The 14,968-nt window shown below is 39.7% G+C and overlaps 1 protein-coding gene across 5 annotated transcripts in view; it reads right to left on the minus strand.

Moving 5' to 3' along the window:
- Positions 1-2,069: 2,069 nt before the first annotated feature.
- Positions 2,070-14,968, minus strand: part of LHFPL1 (LHFPL tetraspan subfamily member 1) — a 140,146-nt gene continuing 127,247 nt past the window's right edge. For all 5 annotated transcript variants that reach the window (XM_021932541.2, XM_003918161.5, XM_021932539.2 and 2 more), the window contains one exon: positions 2,070-11,682. In XM_021932541.2, coding sequence (XP_021788233.2) covers positions 11,501-11,682 — 182 coding nt within the window. In that variant the 3' untranslated portion in view covers positions 2,070-11,500. The remainder of the gene's footprint in view (positions 11,683-14,968) is intronic.

The following is a 14,968-nucleotide window of genomic DNA, read 5'->3' on the forward strand; positions in this document are numbered from 1 at the left end:
ACTTCTAGGTCCAGGAGGTTAAGAGCTGGTGTTCCTCATCCATCTTTCCCTTTGCCCTTTGTGGTCTTAGATGCTATATATGAAGATGGCGGTACCACAGAAAGAAGGGAGCCTTAATCCCCAAGTCACTGCTTGGAAGAGAATTCCCACCAATCTGCATTAAACTTGGTGAAATAAATTTTTGCTGTGTTGAGATTAATGAAACTTTGGTTTTCTTTTGTGGCAGTTAGCAGTTACTGATCCTAATGTAGTTTCTAACCTTCATGGAAATATTCAATTTGGTCAGTTTTTTACATGATTCCTACATCCCCCCACCATATGTCATTAAATGCATTTTTAATTGTATGAAAATATTGATGGTAAAATTGTATTGATACTATGTAAATGTATTTGTATCATTTTGTTGGAGGCCACATATTCCGTAAAACAATGTAGTTAAATTTTAGGCATTTTCCAGGATTCCCAATAAGATTACTGATTATTGGTATAAGCAATACATTCAGAATCCAATCATAAATGTTTCAAAACTGGATTGTGGTGATGGTTGCACAACTCTATGAATATACTGAGAATAACTTGATCATATGCTTAAAACAGGTAAATTTTATGATGTATAAAGTATATGTTAAGAAGGTTGTTTTTTAAAAAGCCAACAAGTTATGGACATTTTCAGAAATTTTTGTACATGTTTGCATGTCGATCACAATTATTTTCAAATATACTTCAAGGATTCCTAAGTACAAAGCCATCAAATACGGCATGAGCTAAATAATACAGCCTTATAATCAGGAGAGCTAAGGATAATATCCCCTGGCCCAAGAAGAAGTCTTGCCAACAGCATCTATATAGTGAGTTTGGACATGGTTTCAGTTGGCAGGTCCCCAACAAATAGGAGAGATGATGCATCATAAAAGATAGTACAGCAGGAGATAGTCCTCAGAACATGGAACACTTGGGAACCCTAAGAGAAAGCAGTTATCATAGATTACTAATCTCTCACCTATATCATAAGGAGCAGAAGCTAGAGAGTTAGCTCCTGCTGAGACACAGAGTGATGACTACAGGCAATTCTGAACAGAGCCATCCTTAAGGAAAAGGGGCAAATATCCCAAAGTTGCCTCTGGAATGCGTTTCTTCACTTCTCTTCCCAAACCTTTGCCTGGGGTCCTTATGTTGCCCATCTGTCCAGGAGTAGAGGAAAATAAGATATCACATAATATTAAGCACAAGAAACTATTGGGAGCATATCCCCAGTGAAGCTTATAAGAAGTAGCTGGAATGAACAAGGCATAAACCAAAAGAATAACTCCATGGTAATAAAAGTAGATATGGAAATGACAAGCTGGTGTGGAAGATATTATTTTAGTAAAGCAGCCTGCCAAATATTCCTGAACTGATACCACAGAGGCAACTGTCTATTTTGTAGCAGTAATAATAACTAATGTTTATTGAGCATTTACTATGTGTCAGGCCCCATGTTAAGTGCTTCATATCATTACACTATTTAATACTCTCAACCAACATATAAGATGGGTATTATTATCCTCAGTCTACAGATCAGGAACACAGAGGCTAAATAACTTGTTAGAGATTGCACAGTTAAGAAACAGTTTCTTGTCTACACCTTACACATTACAAAGTGCTCTGTACATTATTGAGATAGTTCAACAGAGAAACCACATATCCAGAATAGAAAAAGAAAAATAAAAAAGACTGACATAATTGAGCGCTTAGATGCCAGGTTCAATATGATGCATATTCCCAGGTATAATCTTGTTTAACCCTCAGTATAATCCTGCATGACCATTAGTGTTGTCCTTACTACAGATGAGTAAACAGTCTCATTCTTTCAACAAATGTTTACTGAGTGCCTATTGTGTGCCAGTAGGATGCCTGCACCAGAGCAGTCAACAAATATGGCTCGTTGCTTGGTTTTGTAAAATTTACATTTTAGTGGGAAGGAGAGAGAAACAATAAATAAATGCACTATGAAGAAAAATAAAACAGAATAAACAAGGATAAGGATTCCTTGTTTCCTTCCTCAAAAATAACCACTCTCCTGAATTTACTGTTTATTATTTTATTATTTACTGTTTATTATTCCTGTTTGTATTACATACACATTCATTACATATGTTCCGGCATATGAACATTGCATAGTTCAGTTTTTCATGTATTTCAAACCTAGTATCATACAACAACAAGCGTTTGCTCTCTTGTTCCCAGGTCTCTATGTCAGCTGGGGCAGCAATGATTCATGTATTTTCATTCTGAGTCTGAAACTGAAGGGATAGTCTCAAGTGACATGTGCTTCTCATTGTGGAGGTCAGAAACTCCCAAAGAAACAAAACAAAAATATGATGCTTCTTAAGGCCTTGGCTCAGAATTCTTACATTATCAGTTCTACCCAAATATTCTACTGGACAAAGTGAATCTCATGGCCAAGGCATCAATAGACTGGGAAAATATACTCTTCCAAAAGACGCAAAAGATGTAGTGTGAGGGGGCATGAATACTTGATGAACAAAAATATACTCCATAACAAATATGTAGTATTGTTTTACATGTTTTCAAACTTTTGGAAAAGGTATGCTCTGAAGCCATTCTGCAACTTGCTTTACTCAGTCAACATTATGATTTTGAGATGCATTCATACATGTGACTCCAAGTCATTCATTTTAATTAAGTAAATATATCAAATTTATTTTTCTATTCTCCCACTGGTAAATATTTGACATTTTCTATTCCAGATATCAATGACATTGACAGTCATCATTGTATATGTCTTTGTCTGCTGTTGTACTAGAGTTTCTCCACAGCAAATTCATAAAGGAGAAACTACATTTACACCTACATCTTCATCTTTACAAGATATTGACAAATTCTTCTCCAAAGTGTCTATGCCAATTTATATTTGAGCCAGCAATGATGACAGTTCTTATTTCTTTCCAACACTTGCTATAAATGGACTTTTACATTTTTACCAAACTTACAGATGCAAATTGTATCTTCTTGTTACTTTAATTTGTATTTCCCTGAGTTTAGGTAGTTAAGCATCCTATCAAGTTTCCTTCTAAGTTCATTACTCAATCATACCCTCTGCCTGTGTTTTATTTTTATTGAGTTATTTAGGTTTTCCTTATTGATTTGTGGCTCTTTACATTGTTTTCATATTAATCCTTCATTAGCTATACCTTTACAAATATTTTTCTCCCAGTCTGAGGCTTACCCTTTCATTTTGCTTATGATACTGTTCATTAATGAGGCTTTTTTAAGTAGCAAATGTATCTTTTTTGATCACAGGTGCACTATTAGTTGGCTGGGACTGTTTCCTCACTCCAGGATCCAGGCTGTTTTCAACAAGAGTATTTTGTGTCACCATGGGAGAGGGAAAGGAGATCTCTGGAAGGGCTCACACTGGCAAATACTAATAATTCAGCCTGGAAGTGGCACATACCACTGCTGCTCACAACCCACTAGCTAGAACTAGTCACATGGCCCACTCCCAACAGAAGGGGACCAGAAAAGTCAAGCTGACCTTTTCATTAAACAGACATTTTGAAATTTTAATGTAGTCAAGTGCATCATTCTTTCGATTTATGGGCTGCGCCTTTTGTGTCTTTTTTAGAAGTTTCTTTCTATATTAAAGTCAAAACAATATTTTTCTAAGTTATCTTTTCAACGTTTGAATTGTTTCACATTTAGGTCATTAATCCATCTGGAATTAAGATTCTTATAAATGGAGTGTTTTAGGGATATAATTTCATTTCCCAAATGTTATCGTTTGTTGGATTTGTCTATCCTTCCCTCATTGGTTAATAATGCTATTTCTATCATATCTATCTAGTTTCCTTATAATCATGAGTCTGTTTCTTGATCCTCTATTCTGTTCCATTTATCCATTTGTTCATCTCTGTGTCACTACCACACTTGTTAATGATTATAACTTTAAGTCTTTATATCTGAACACAAATGTGAAGATGAGCATGTAAACTTACACTAAAAAAAGACAGAATATTTATTGGAATGGCATTGAGTTTATAGATTCATTTTGAGAAAAACCTGACATGCTTTAAAAAACATCTCAAGTCTTTCCATTCATGAAACCTATTTATGAATCCTTTTTGTCTTTTCCCATGTTGCTTTATAATTTTTCTCCATCTTTTGTAAGATTTAGTCTTAGGTACCCTATATTTTTGGTTGCAATTGTGAGCTGAAATATCTTTGTCCTTTTTTTCCGTTTTAAACTAGAATGCTCCTAAATTTTTTTTTTTAGTACAATGTTTGCTAGAGGCTTATTAGATACCTGTTACCATAGTAGAATATTCCTTTTTAGTCTCAGTTTGCTGAAACTTTTTTGTCATTAATATCTTAGGGTTGTAATAGTAGAGATAAGAGAAGTGTGTAGATAACAAATATATTTTGGAAGTAGACTTGTTAAGATTTGCACATGGATTGGAGGTAGCAGCCCAGGGAAGGAAAAACATCAGAGATTATTCCGAGGTTTTGGCAGAAGTGCTGGTGGGGTTGGAGGAGAAAACTAATAATTTCCTGTTGCACAGGTTAAATGTGAGCAACATGACTATGTTTAAGTCAGAGCATCATCAGCATGTAAATGAGATCACCTGGGGAGATTCTAGATATCGAGAGGAGCTATGTACCCTGGATCATTTCAACACTGGGAGGTTGAACATAGGCAGATGATCCAAAAAAAAAAAGGATGAGAAGGGCCACCCAAGGAGGTAGAAGGGAAAACCCAGTAAGTATAGTGCCCTTTAGTTAGTAAGATGGGGATGATTACAAGGAATGGGTTTAGGATTGGAAGATTTGGATCTTGGTTATGGATATGTACACTCTGTCAAGTCTACTAGATATCCAAGTAGAGACATGGAATAAGTAGTTGAACATTTGAGCCTGAAGTTCAGAGACGTTTGGCCTAGAGATATTAACTTGGGAGTCATCAGTACTTAAGTCAGTGGTTGTCAATCTAGGCTGAACATTGAAATCACATGATGGCTTACAAAATTTATATATATCCAAACCCTACCCTAGACCAATTAAATTAGAGCTTCTGAAAGTAGATATTGGCACTAGCAAATCATAGCTGATTCTGGTTTGCAATCAAAGATGATAACCATTGGTATAGACCAGTGCCTCTCAAACTTTAATGCAAATGAATCACTTAGGGATCTTGTTAAAAATGCAGATTCTGATTCAGTAGGTCTGGAGTGGAGCCAAGATTTTAAATTTCTAATACATTCCCAATGTGATACTGATGCTTTTGGACCATAGCCCACCTTTTGTGTAGCAAGGGTATAGATAACATGTAAAGCCATGGGATTGAATGAACTCACCAAGGGGGTGAGTATAGACAAGGAAAAGGTGCAAGGGTAGCTAGTTTTTCTCTCTAAATAGGTGAGAACTTGGTGTAAGCATTGAGCAGGGAAATTATTACATTTAACCAGGGTTACGGTTTTTTTTTTTAAATAAATATATGGCAGAATTAAAGAGGGGAAAAGAGTGGAACATTTATGCAAGGGGTGATTACAATGATAAACTAGGGACTCTAGTTGTGTAACTAGGATGGGGTCAAATAGTTGGTAGAGTGGGGATGTTAAAAAACATGAGATGAAAGAATAAGAAGTGTTGGTCAGGAATGGGAGATTTGACATCAGGACTTTAGTGATTGTGTGTTTATTGTTGATGTCAAGAGTGGGAGCTAAAAAGGTTGGGCAGAAAAAATATATTATTGGAGGTAAAGAAGTCAAAGTGTTTAGAGGCCAGTAAATTGGAAGATTGGTTCACATGATGTTGAAATTTCTAAAAGGACGAAAGAATTAAAAATAGAGAAGAGACTGAGCCAGGTGCTAAAGTCCTTATGAATGAGGGATGACTAGGAGGTCAGTAGATGATGGCAAAAATAAAGAGAGGGTGGTATGGTATAGTGGCATCTACAGATTCTGACTCAGTTGAACTGGGACGAACAAAAGCATCAAATTTTGTAAAAGCTTCCCAGCAGATTCTAATGTCGACCAGGATTAAAAATCACTGCGTTAGAATAATCAATGCAAATTAAAATGAATGGGGCCACCGAATGATTAACTCCTTCTATAGTTGCTGAGAATTGTGGAGCCAATAGCCAGTGTTATCTTAGAATGTTAGTAAGCTCAGTTAACTGCCTTGCCCAAGGACACACAGCTAATAAACGTTTGAGCTGCAATTCAAACCTTGATTTGTCTGACTCCAAAGCCTGGACCGACTTCACTTTACCGTGTTGCCTAGGAGGACAATGTTTTAGTGCAGAAGATACTGAGATATCTTGGAAAGAAAGTCAAATTTCCCCAAATGAAATTCTAGTAAGCTACAGTGGGAGGAGACACTTTCTCTGGAATGGTTCTGATATTTACCGCTTTATTTACCCTTTTTCTCTCTTGAACTTTCTACCAGCTTTGATTCTCATCTATAGTTTCTACCACCTCTTCTAATGTCTCTTTCATGTAGCAGAGATACTACATGAAAGGGAGCCAACATCAGGGTCTTGCCAATGTGGATGCTGGCTGGCCCTGATGCCCCCCAACCCCACCACCCCCTGACTCCTAAGTACTATTTTCTGGGCCTCATTTCTGAAGGGGAAGGAAGGAGAATACGGCGTTGCCATATTCAAAACCTAGCATTTTGTCTCCCCCTACTTCTGCCTCCTAATGTATCAGCAGCTCTGTATAATGAAAATCTAAATTATTTGTGTGCACACATAGCAACTGTTTATTTGCTGTTAGCTTTGAGGACTCAGTGGGGGTTTGACGAGTTTAGAGAAGAGATCAACCCTGGGAGAGCCAAATCTCAGAAGCAGATGAAAAAAATGAAGCTTTAAAATGCATTTCTCTACATCTGAGAGAGAGGCCAGTAATAAATATCTTTCAACTCCAGCCCCACTCCAGCTCAGAAAATGCTCTTTAACCAAGAACAGAAGGTGGCTATGACTCTTTGGAGGGGCCCTGCCTGCTGTCTACTAAGAAAGCTTTACTGGGTATGGCCAGAGATTGATTGTGAGTTCTAGAAATAGCACACCTTTCCCCTCAAGCCACCAAGTAGGATGCCTTCCATCCTTTACAAAATATATTGAGTATTAGTTTTCTTGAAAGTTCCATTTTTCCCATCACCAGGCTTCCTTGGGACCAAATACAATCTTGAAACTACTTTAAATTAATATGAATATTTCTACAGAAAGCGAATGCCAGACTCTGAAGAAAGTGTCCCCATCACATATTGAAGGAGCTAGACCTTTCCTTGGCACAATTTATGTGACAAATGTATAAAGCCTCTGCTTCCCAGAAGCTTCCTCATTCCCTCATCCTCACAGGGTTGTCTCTCATCCAGCCAGGACTTCATATTGCCATCTACTCTTACTTAAGCCAGAACTCCTTTCCCAGAGACCAGAACATTTCCATCTTGGCTCAGGTCACACGCTCCTGCAAGGCAGAACCCACTGCCTGGAAGTCACTAGCAGCTGTAAGTGAATGAAAGCAGCTTCTCCTCTGAGAGCAGAGGTAATGAGGTGTGACATTAGAGAGACAGCACCACTGAAGACACACCCCAGTGACTTCACACTTGCTAGCCCAGGTGTAGAAATTTCAATCCTCTGGACACAAAAGCATGCCAACTAGGTAGTTGCTGCCCATCTGACATTATTTTCTGAAAGGAGTATCTTGCAAAATGGGCTCTTATGAAATACTAAATGGACTGTGAGTTAGTCCAGAAGAATCACTTCCCACCTCTCTCCCCCTCCCCAAGAGCTAAGTGGTTCCAGGGTCAGAATGGGCCCATAGTTAGGCACTCAGCCTGCATGCCCAGGCAAGGAACATGACAGCCAGCCAGGCATGGGACAAACCGCAGAGTCTTTTAGGTTCTTACCTCGCTCATTCAGCCTCCACCTGACCCATGGGCTCTCCTTCCTTTCTGTACAATAGCAGCCCAAGACACAGATTTTGCTTCTAAAAGTTTTCTCTAGGCCACGGGGAAAAGAACCTCGTCTTGTCAGACATCTATGTAAAAACAAGGCCTGGCAGGAAAGAAACCAGACATAGGCAAGGAGGAATTTAAATTTGAATTGAACATGGGGCTAGATCCGTCTTTGAATATAAGCCCCTGCAGGCCTGGTTTCTTCACAGAAAAAAAATAATCTCTTTTAAATCCAGTTTCCTTTCATTGGAAAACAGGAGAAAACAGTCCAACTTAATTCAACCTGCAACTAACTCCTGCAAGGTGATAGTTATTTAAAGTGTTATTTCAAATGACCCCCTTCCTCTTCAGTCTCCTTTCCAGGGTCCAATTACTTCACAGTGTGTTTAGGTGTCTGGGCCATGGAGGAAAGCAAAGCATATACTTCCTGGGAAGCAGTGCATAAGGCAATGGCATTGCCTGGTGGCTAAGAGCACTCACTGAAATGTTATTTTCCACTGGCCCCTCATACCCCCAAGCTTCATTCTCCACCCTTCCCTGCCATGCTCTGTGCCAAAGGAGTCTGACCTCAACTGACTATAGCAACAGGCTTCTTTTCCAGCTGCTGTATGGCTGGATCTGGCTAATGATGGGCACTGGCAGGAGATCAAAGAGTGGAAAGAGAGTGAGATATGGGTGTTCATTCCCCTCTCTCCCTCCTTACTGCATTTGGGCAGAGACTACATTGTGCTACCTGAAGCAACAGCTCCTGTGAGGCAGCCCCTCTTGTACATGTGCAGTACTTACTGGATGCCAATAACACTGTTTTTCCCCTTTGTCTTTTCAGTGTTAGGAGTAGTAATAATAATAGCCCCTCACTGTTCATACTCTTTCTATGCCTCACCATCAGTGGTAAGTTCCCTTAACCCTGCACACACCATCATAAATTGTCCTTTCACTGAGCTCATCTCCGCTAAACTCCTTGAGTATACCGTCTTTTTCTTGGCAGGATTCTGACTTATACAGTCACTTTGACAAAGTGTATCCTACAGAAATCCAGAAGGTTGCCTAGCCCGAGAAGAGAGATCGCCTGATCCAACTATCTTTTCTGAAGTGAGCTATCTGCCTTTTCTCAAATATTTGACATATTCTCTATACCGTGGGTCTTCCTAAATTAAAGTTACATTATTGTGTCGACACAATAAAATTGAGGTTTAAGCTAGTTGCATTTTTGTTTTAGCTGTTCTTAGTCATCTTTCTTAAAGAAAGGAGGTGCTGCAAACACATTACATTGCTTCCTTCCCAGTGAGGTATGTTCAAGTTGGCCTTACCTTAAACACTTAATGCAGTTCCATGAGGGAGATAATACGTGAAATGAATTCAATCACCGGTTCCCTACCACCTGTTATTCATCTTGCATTTGCCATCTTGATGATAGGAGTCGCTCACATACCAGAGTGGTCATCCCAGAATTTTCACTTGCCAATACCTACACATATCCATTAGACAATGTACTTCCTAAATATCTTCTTTCAAATTCATCTGTCTTCTCCGGCCTCACAGTCACTACCTTCCTCCAGGCCTTGATCATTTTATACTTAGATTATTGAAATATCTCTAGTTCTCCTCTTCTTTTCTTTCATTCTCCTCACTTTAGCCAAACTTATCTTTGAAAGCTACAAGTTTGTTCATGTCACTTCCCTTTCAATGACCCTTCTTCAGGATAAAATTCAAATGCCTTATTATGGAGTAAAAGGTCCCACGGAATCTGGCTACTGCTTCCCTTTTCAACTTCAGCTTTTGCCACCTCTTTTTACACTCATCTGTCATTCTAATGCTGTCTCCATGACTTGGCTGCCATCATTGCTTGTCTTGTGCACTCTTTGCCTTTGCTGACAAAGCTCCTGCTATTCATCTTTCGGACCCATCTTAGGTATCTTCTTTGCTAGGATGCTTTCCCATGAACCCCTTCATGCCAGGTTGGTTTAATGACTTCTCTGTGATCATTTAGCTATTCTTCTTCACTTTTCTAGCACTTAATACACTGACAAGTACTTGTCGACATGTCTCTCAATACCTCACCACTATCCCTTTTAAGGTGAGAAACTGTCTTTGTCCTTTTATCCCCAGAACTTAGCACAGAATGTGTCACACAGTAAGATACTCAAGAAATGTTTTCTGAATGAGTGACTCAGTAATGAATCAACTATAGATGGGAGAAGCATTTAAATTCACTTACCTATGTAAAGCCAATGGAAGAATTCTGACCTCTCATGAGATGGAATGTAACTTATGAAGCCAGTTTTTTTCTATTTCTATCCCTCTAGGTAGGGCTGTACCAAAAACATGCTGGAATTATTAAGAATAGAAACAGATGAGCTGGCCTTTTGAATCACGGGCCCTCCCCATTCCCTAAAGCTGTAGTTATGGAACAATAGAGCTGGCCTGAATTAACTGGGGTCGGAGGGGGGAGGAGTGAGACAAACTCTGCCCCCAGGAGACACCAAGTTCTTCTACACCATCCATCAACCTTGAGCACAGATGGGATGGAGTCCAGGCCTAAAAATACATCAGCCCTAGGTGACATCAGTGCTGTGTTCTTTTGTGGCTAACTCGCCCCAGATGGAGGAGAGATCATTTGACGAACAGTCTTTGAAACAGGCAGATGAACTTATGTCACAGTAGGAGTGACTATAGGGGGTAAAAGGCCACCGTGGATTTCCTAGTCAATAAAAATGATCTCTGATAGAAATTTCAATAAGTATCTAACAGAAACATCCTTGTCACTGTCACCATGAATTTAAATTGATTGAGTGCCCCACAAATGCTAGTCTATTCTCAGTACATTTGATGAACACCATTTCTGTATCTCTAAAGGATTAGGGAATATTTGCTACTATATATTTTTTTGCTCATCACCCAGTCAGAACACAAAATGAATACCTATGAATATTCTAAAGCATAATGAGGAAGGGGCTCCAGCCTAAATGCAAGTATCCTTGACTAACGTTTTCCCTACTGTGAGTCACCCTCCCCCCTCTCCCGAAGCTTCCCCACAACCAGGGGGAGAAAGAAAAGCGGGGAAAAAGAAAAGCAGGGAAAAAAAAGGAAGAGTCAAGGTATACTCCTGATAATGACACAAAAATTGAGCAGTAGTACTCCAGAGATGTTTGGGGGTAGCAATAAATACTTGGGAATGAACTGTGTGAATGGAGTGGTAGGAACCAGCCCTGCCCATCTCATGCTCCCTTCCTGCACAGCTATTCTTACCCAGCCTTAGCTTTGGATCCTATTTTGCATAAAGGAGTACTTTGGGTCTTCGGGTTAGCAGGTACTTGCCAGTTGGGTAAATGTCTGAGAATGTTTCCTCTAGATGAATTTTATAAACAGCCAGTGACCTACTGGCTAAAAGATAAGTGAAAATGAATGACAGTTAGTTTAAAAAACATGCAAACACTAGGCTACACTAATGACAGTTAGATGACAAATGGCCTAATCCTTAGTACCTCTTTTCAGGACTCTCTCCTCCCATTTCCCACCCTCTCCAATCTTCTTTCAAAGCTCAAGGTTTGAGGCAATGGTCAAGCTCCATAGCATAAGAATTGGTATTCCTCATGATGCTCTCCACCAATATGACAGGCTTGGGGTTTCTTCCAGCAAAGCAAGAGAGCCAGGTGCAGATCAACATGGCTGCAGCTGCTCCACCTCCAGCACAGTAATAGGCCCAGCCAAGCTGACACGTACCTGTGAGAACAGGGACAGAGAATGAGGATTGGGTTGTCTTTTCATATTTTCTCTTCGGTAATGAACTATAGAAATGATTCCAGAAAGTATAGTTTTTATACATTCTCTTTGAGATGCTATGGTTAGGGTGAGAATAGGAAACAGTGAATGCCCCTGGGCTTCCTATTTTCTTCTTTCCTTCTGTGCTGACTGCTGATCTTTGCTTTTTAGCAAGAGGTTGTAAGATTTTATTTTTTTGTTAGAGTAGGAGCCTGGGGGTGGTATGGGTGGCAATGCTAATGACAATGATGACAAGAACAACTTGATAAGATGTCAAGCATTATGCTAAGCTCTTTAAACATATACCTCACTGATCATTACAGTAATTATATGAGATAGGTACTCTTATTATCCCTGTTTTACAAAGGACAAAGCAACTGAGGCACACACAGCTACAGAAGATGAGGCAACTGAAAACCACACAGCTGGCAAGTGCTAAAGATATAAATGCTGACTCATCATGACTTCAAAACTCCACACTTTTAACCACAGTGATAGAATACTGTACATGGGCTGCCTGCATCATCAGGGGATTAGACAGGTAAAATAAAATCCACTCCCTCTTACATCATGTCTCTATCCTAACCTAGCCTTTCAACACCCAGGAAAGAAATATGCATTGGAATCAAAGCCAAGCTTTGAAGTAGGTAGTTTTCTCTTTATAAGGTAACGGGAAAGGTCACCTGCTCAAAGACATCCACCCCACCACCTGCTATTCCATCAGAGACAGGTTCCTTTGTCTGAAAGATTTGTGACTTTTCAGCCATCCTTCAGAAAATGTCAACGCCTAGAGAAATAAGAGCTATTACTTTACAAGGTATCAAAGTAACTAACTGCTAAAATAAAGTTAAGCAAACAGGACTCCATAAATTATGGTAGGGTCCCAGTGATACAAAATTGCAGAAAGGTCCTGAAAAGAAAGATAGGCAGCAACTTTCACCGACCTCTAAATCTTGAAGAAAGTTAATCCTGACTACAATCAGTGGAAGATGTCAAGATTGATCTGTATGACAATTTACTTTTTAAAAGGCTAAATTCAAATAACCAATTATTTATTTTCATATAGTACCTGGTGAACCTTAATTTTACTGCTTTTAATTGATTAGTTGGTGTGTCCTAGAAAGAGTCTAAGATGGCCCCAAGCTTGGCTGCTTTCCTTTCCCATTCAGGCCAGCCTAATTTATCCCCACATTTCCCATCTCAGAAATAAAATAGTCTACCACCAAGTCATGTCTCATGCTGTTTATCCTGCCAGAAACATCTTCTCTCCTCTTATTCACCAATCTATAGCTTCCTCAGAGCACAATCCAGAACTTGGCACCTGCTTGAAGCCCTCCTTTGATTCACTCCATTGGGCTCATATCACCTCAACCAAGTAGCCCTCCAGGAATGTATCTGCATACTCCATAGACAGATGTACCTGCTGGACAAAATATTGGGAGAAAGATTTACATTTCACAGTTTTATCTGTCCTTTCCTCTCTTCCAGATTGTTGGCTCAATAGTACAGATGCATTTGTTTCTTTTTGTGATTATACTTTCATGTGCTCTATCCACAGTGGGTACCATTTCAGTATGTGTGATTTAGCCTAACAGTACTTCAAAGCTGAGTACATTGGCATTTTCAACCCTTAACACCTAAAACTACGGCTTAAATTTTGAATTAAAGTTGAAAAACCAGTGAATATAGTATTTTATTTCTTTCTGGAATGTGCCCTGATCCCTTGTACCTTAAGGCTTATGCACATTCTGTTTCCTTTGCCTAAAATATTTACTGCATGTGCACGTGTATGCATATATTTTCCACTACTTTCTTTACTTAGTCAATGTTTAATAATTCCTCAGAACTAAACATAATCATTAATTCTTCAGTGAAGTTTTCTCTGACCTTCCTAAGTCAACTTCCCTCATCAGAGGCTCTCACAATACCATGTATCCTTCCTCTCTACTTGAATGGGTGAATGGATCCCTTATCCCCTCTTATGACCAGTGTCAAGTGTTACAGTCCTTCAGAGGAAATAATACTTTACCAATAGACCTGGGCAGTCATATTAGTTCCTGAACTCCTGTGGTCCCACCCAAAATCATGGTGAAAGCCCAATTACAGCAGCTATGAAAATAGTGCAAACCTCAGAAAGAACAAATTTGAAAGAGAAGCCTCCTTTGAGAAAGGAGCTCAACTATCTCCAAAGTAGTTTAAACAAGAACAACAACGGTGGACTCTGAAGACAGTAAACTGAAGAATAACGTATAGAGACAAGCAGCCTATAGAGCTGTATCCCCGCCTTGTTGTTCCTCCCCCTAGACACACACACACACACACTCATGCACACACAGACTCCCTGGTTCACATACACAAAGTAGGAAGGTTTGAACAATGTTTTGGAATTCACATGGTAAAAACTCCAGAGACTGGAAAACCTTCAACTTCTGCCATCACTGGGAGGAAGACTGCAGACTTTATTGCATCTCCTTCACAAACCATAATATGAGGCTCTGGTGATAGCCCTGGGAACTCTCTCAGAAACAGAGAGGTAGAAGCAGAAATCCAGACCAAGTCTCTTTACTCCCAATTCAGTGCTCTGCCCTCTGCAGGTTTTTTCATCATACCCAAAAGCATTTTCCTCTTACGGGACCCTTGACCTGTAAGCCCTAAGGAGGGGGGTTCCTAAGTCAAGTTGTAATAGACTCACCTGAGCTTCTCTTCTAACCCCCTCCAACAAAAATCTCCTGTACTCACCTGGCAGAGCAGACAGGAGCCAGCTCTGAGGTGGGCCCATTGTCAAGCAACTTCATCCTCCCCAGCTAATTCCAAATCTAGTCTAGGTAAGACATCAAAAGTCTCATTTTGTTTCTTCAGCTGCCTGTCAGGTCATTCCCTCATTCGAGGAGCAAGGATATTTCTATTAGGTACATGCACCCTGGGATCAGGGAAAGACTCATTTCTCTGAATGAAGAGAATAAATGCATAGCATGCCATTACCCCAAAGCCCTAGGCAGGAAGAAAGCTGACAGAGTGGTCAGCTCCAGAGTGAAGAACTGGCTAGAAAGGCCCCAATAAACCTCACTGAAGCCAGAACCAGGTATCACTGGGCTAGGAGCCAACACTAAAGTGCTCCTATTGCCATCCCAAGTGCCTTGTGAATTCCCTCTCACAGAGATTCCTGTTAGACCTCTGAAGGCATCTAAGCCCCAGGCTGCTGTCATAAAGGAAACTAAGGAGAAAGAGGGGAAATATCTCTTACATC

This window comes from Papio anubis, chromosome X, assembly GCF_008728515.1.
Source record: "Papio anubis isolate 15944 chromosome X, Panubis1.0, whole genome shotgun sequence".
In the NCBI taxonomy this organism is placed as follows: domain Eukaryota; kingdom Metazoa; phylum Chordata; class Mammalia; order Primates; family Cercopithecidae; genus Papio; species Papio anubis.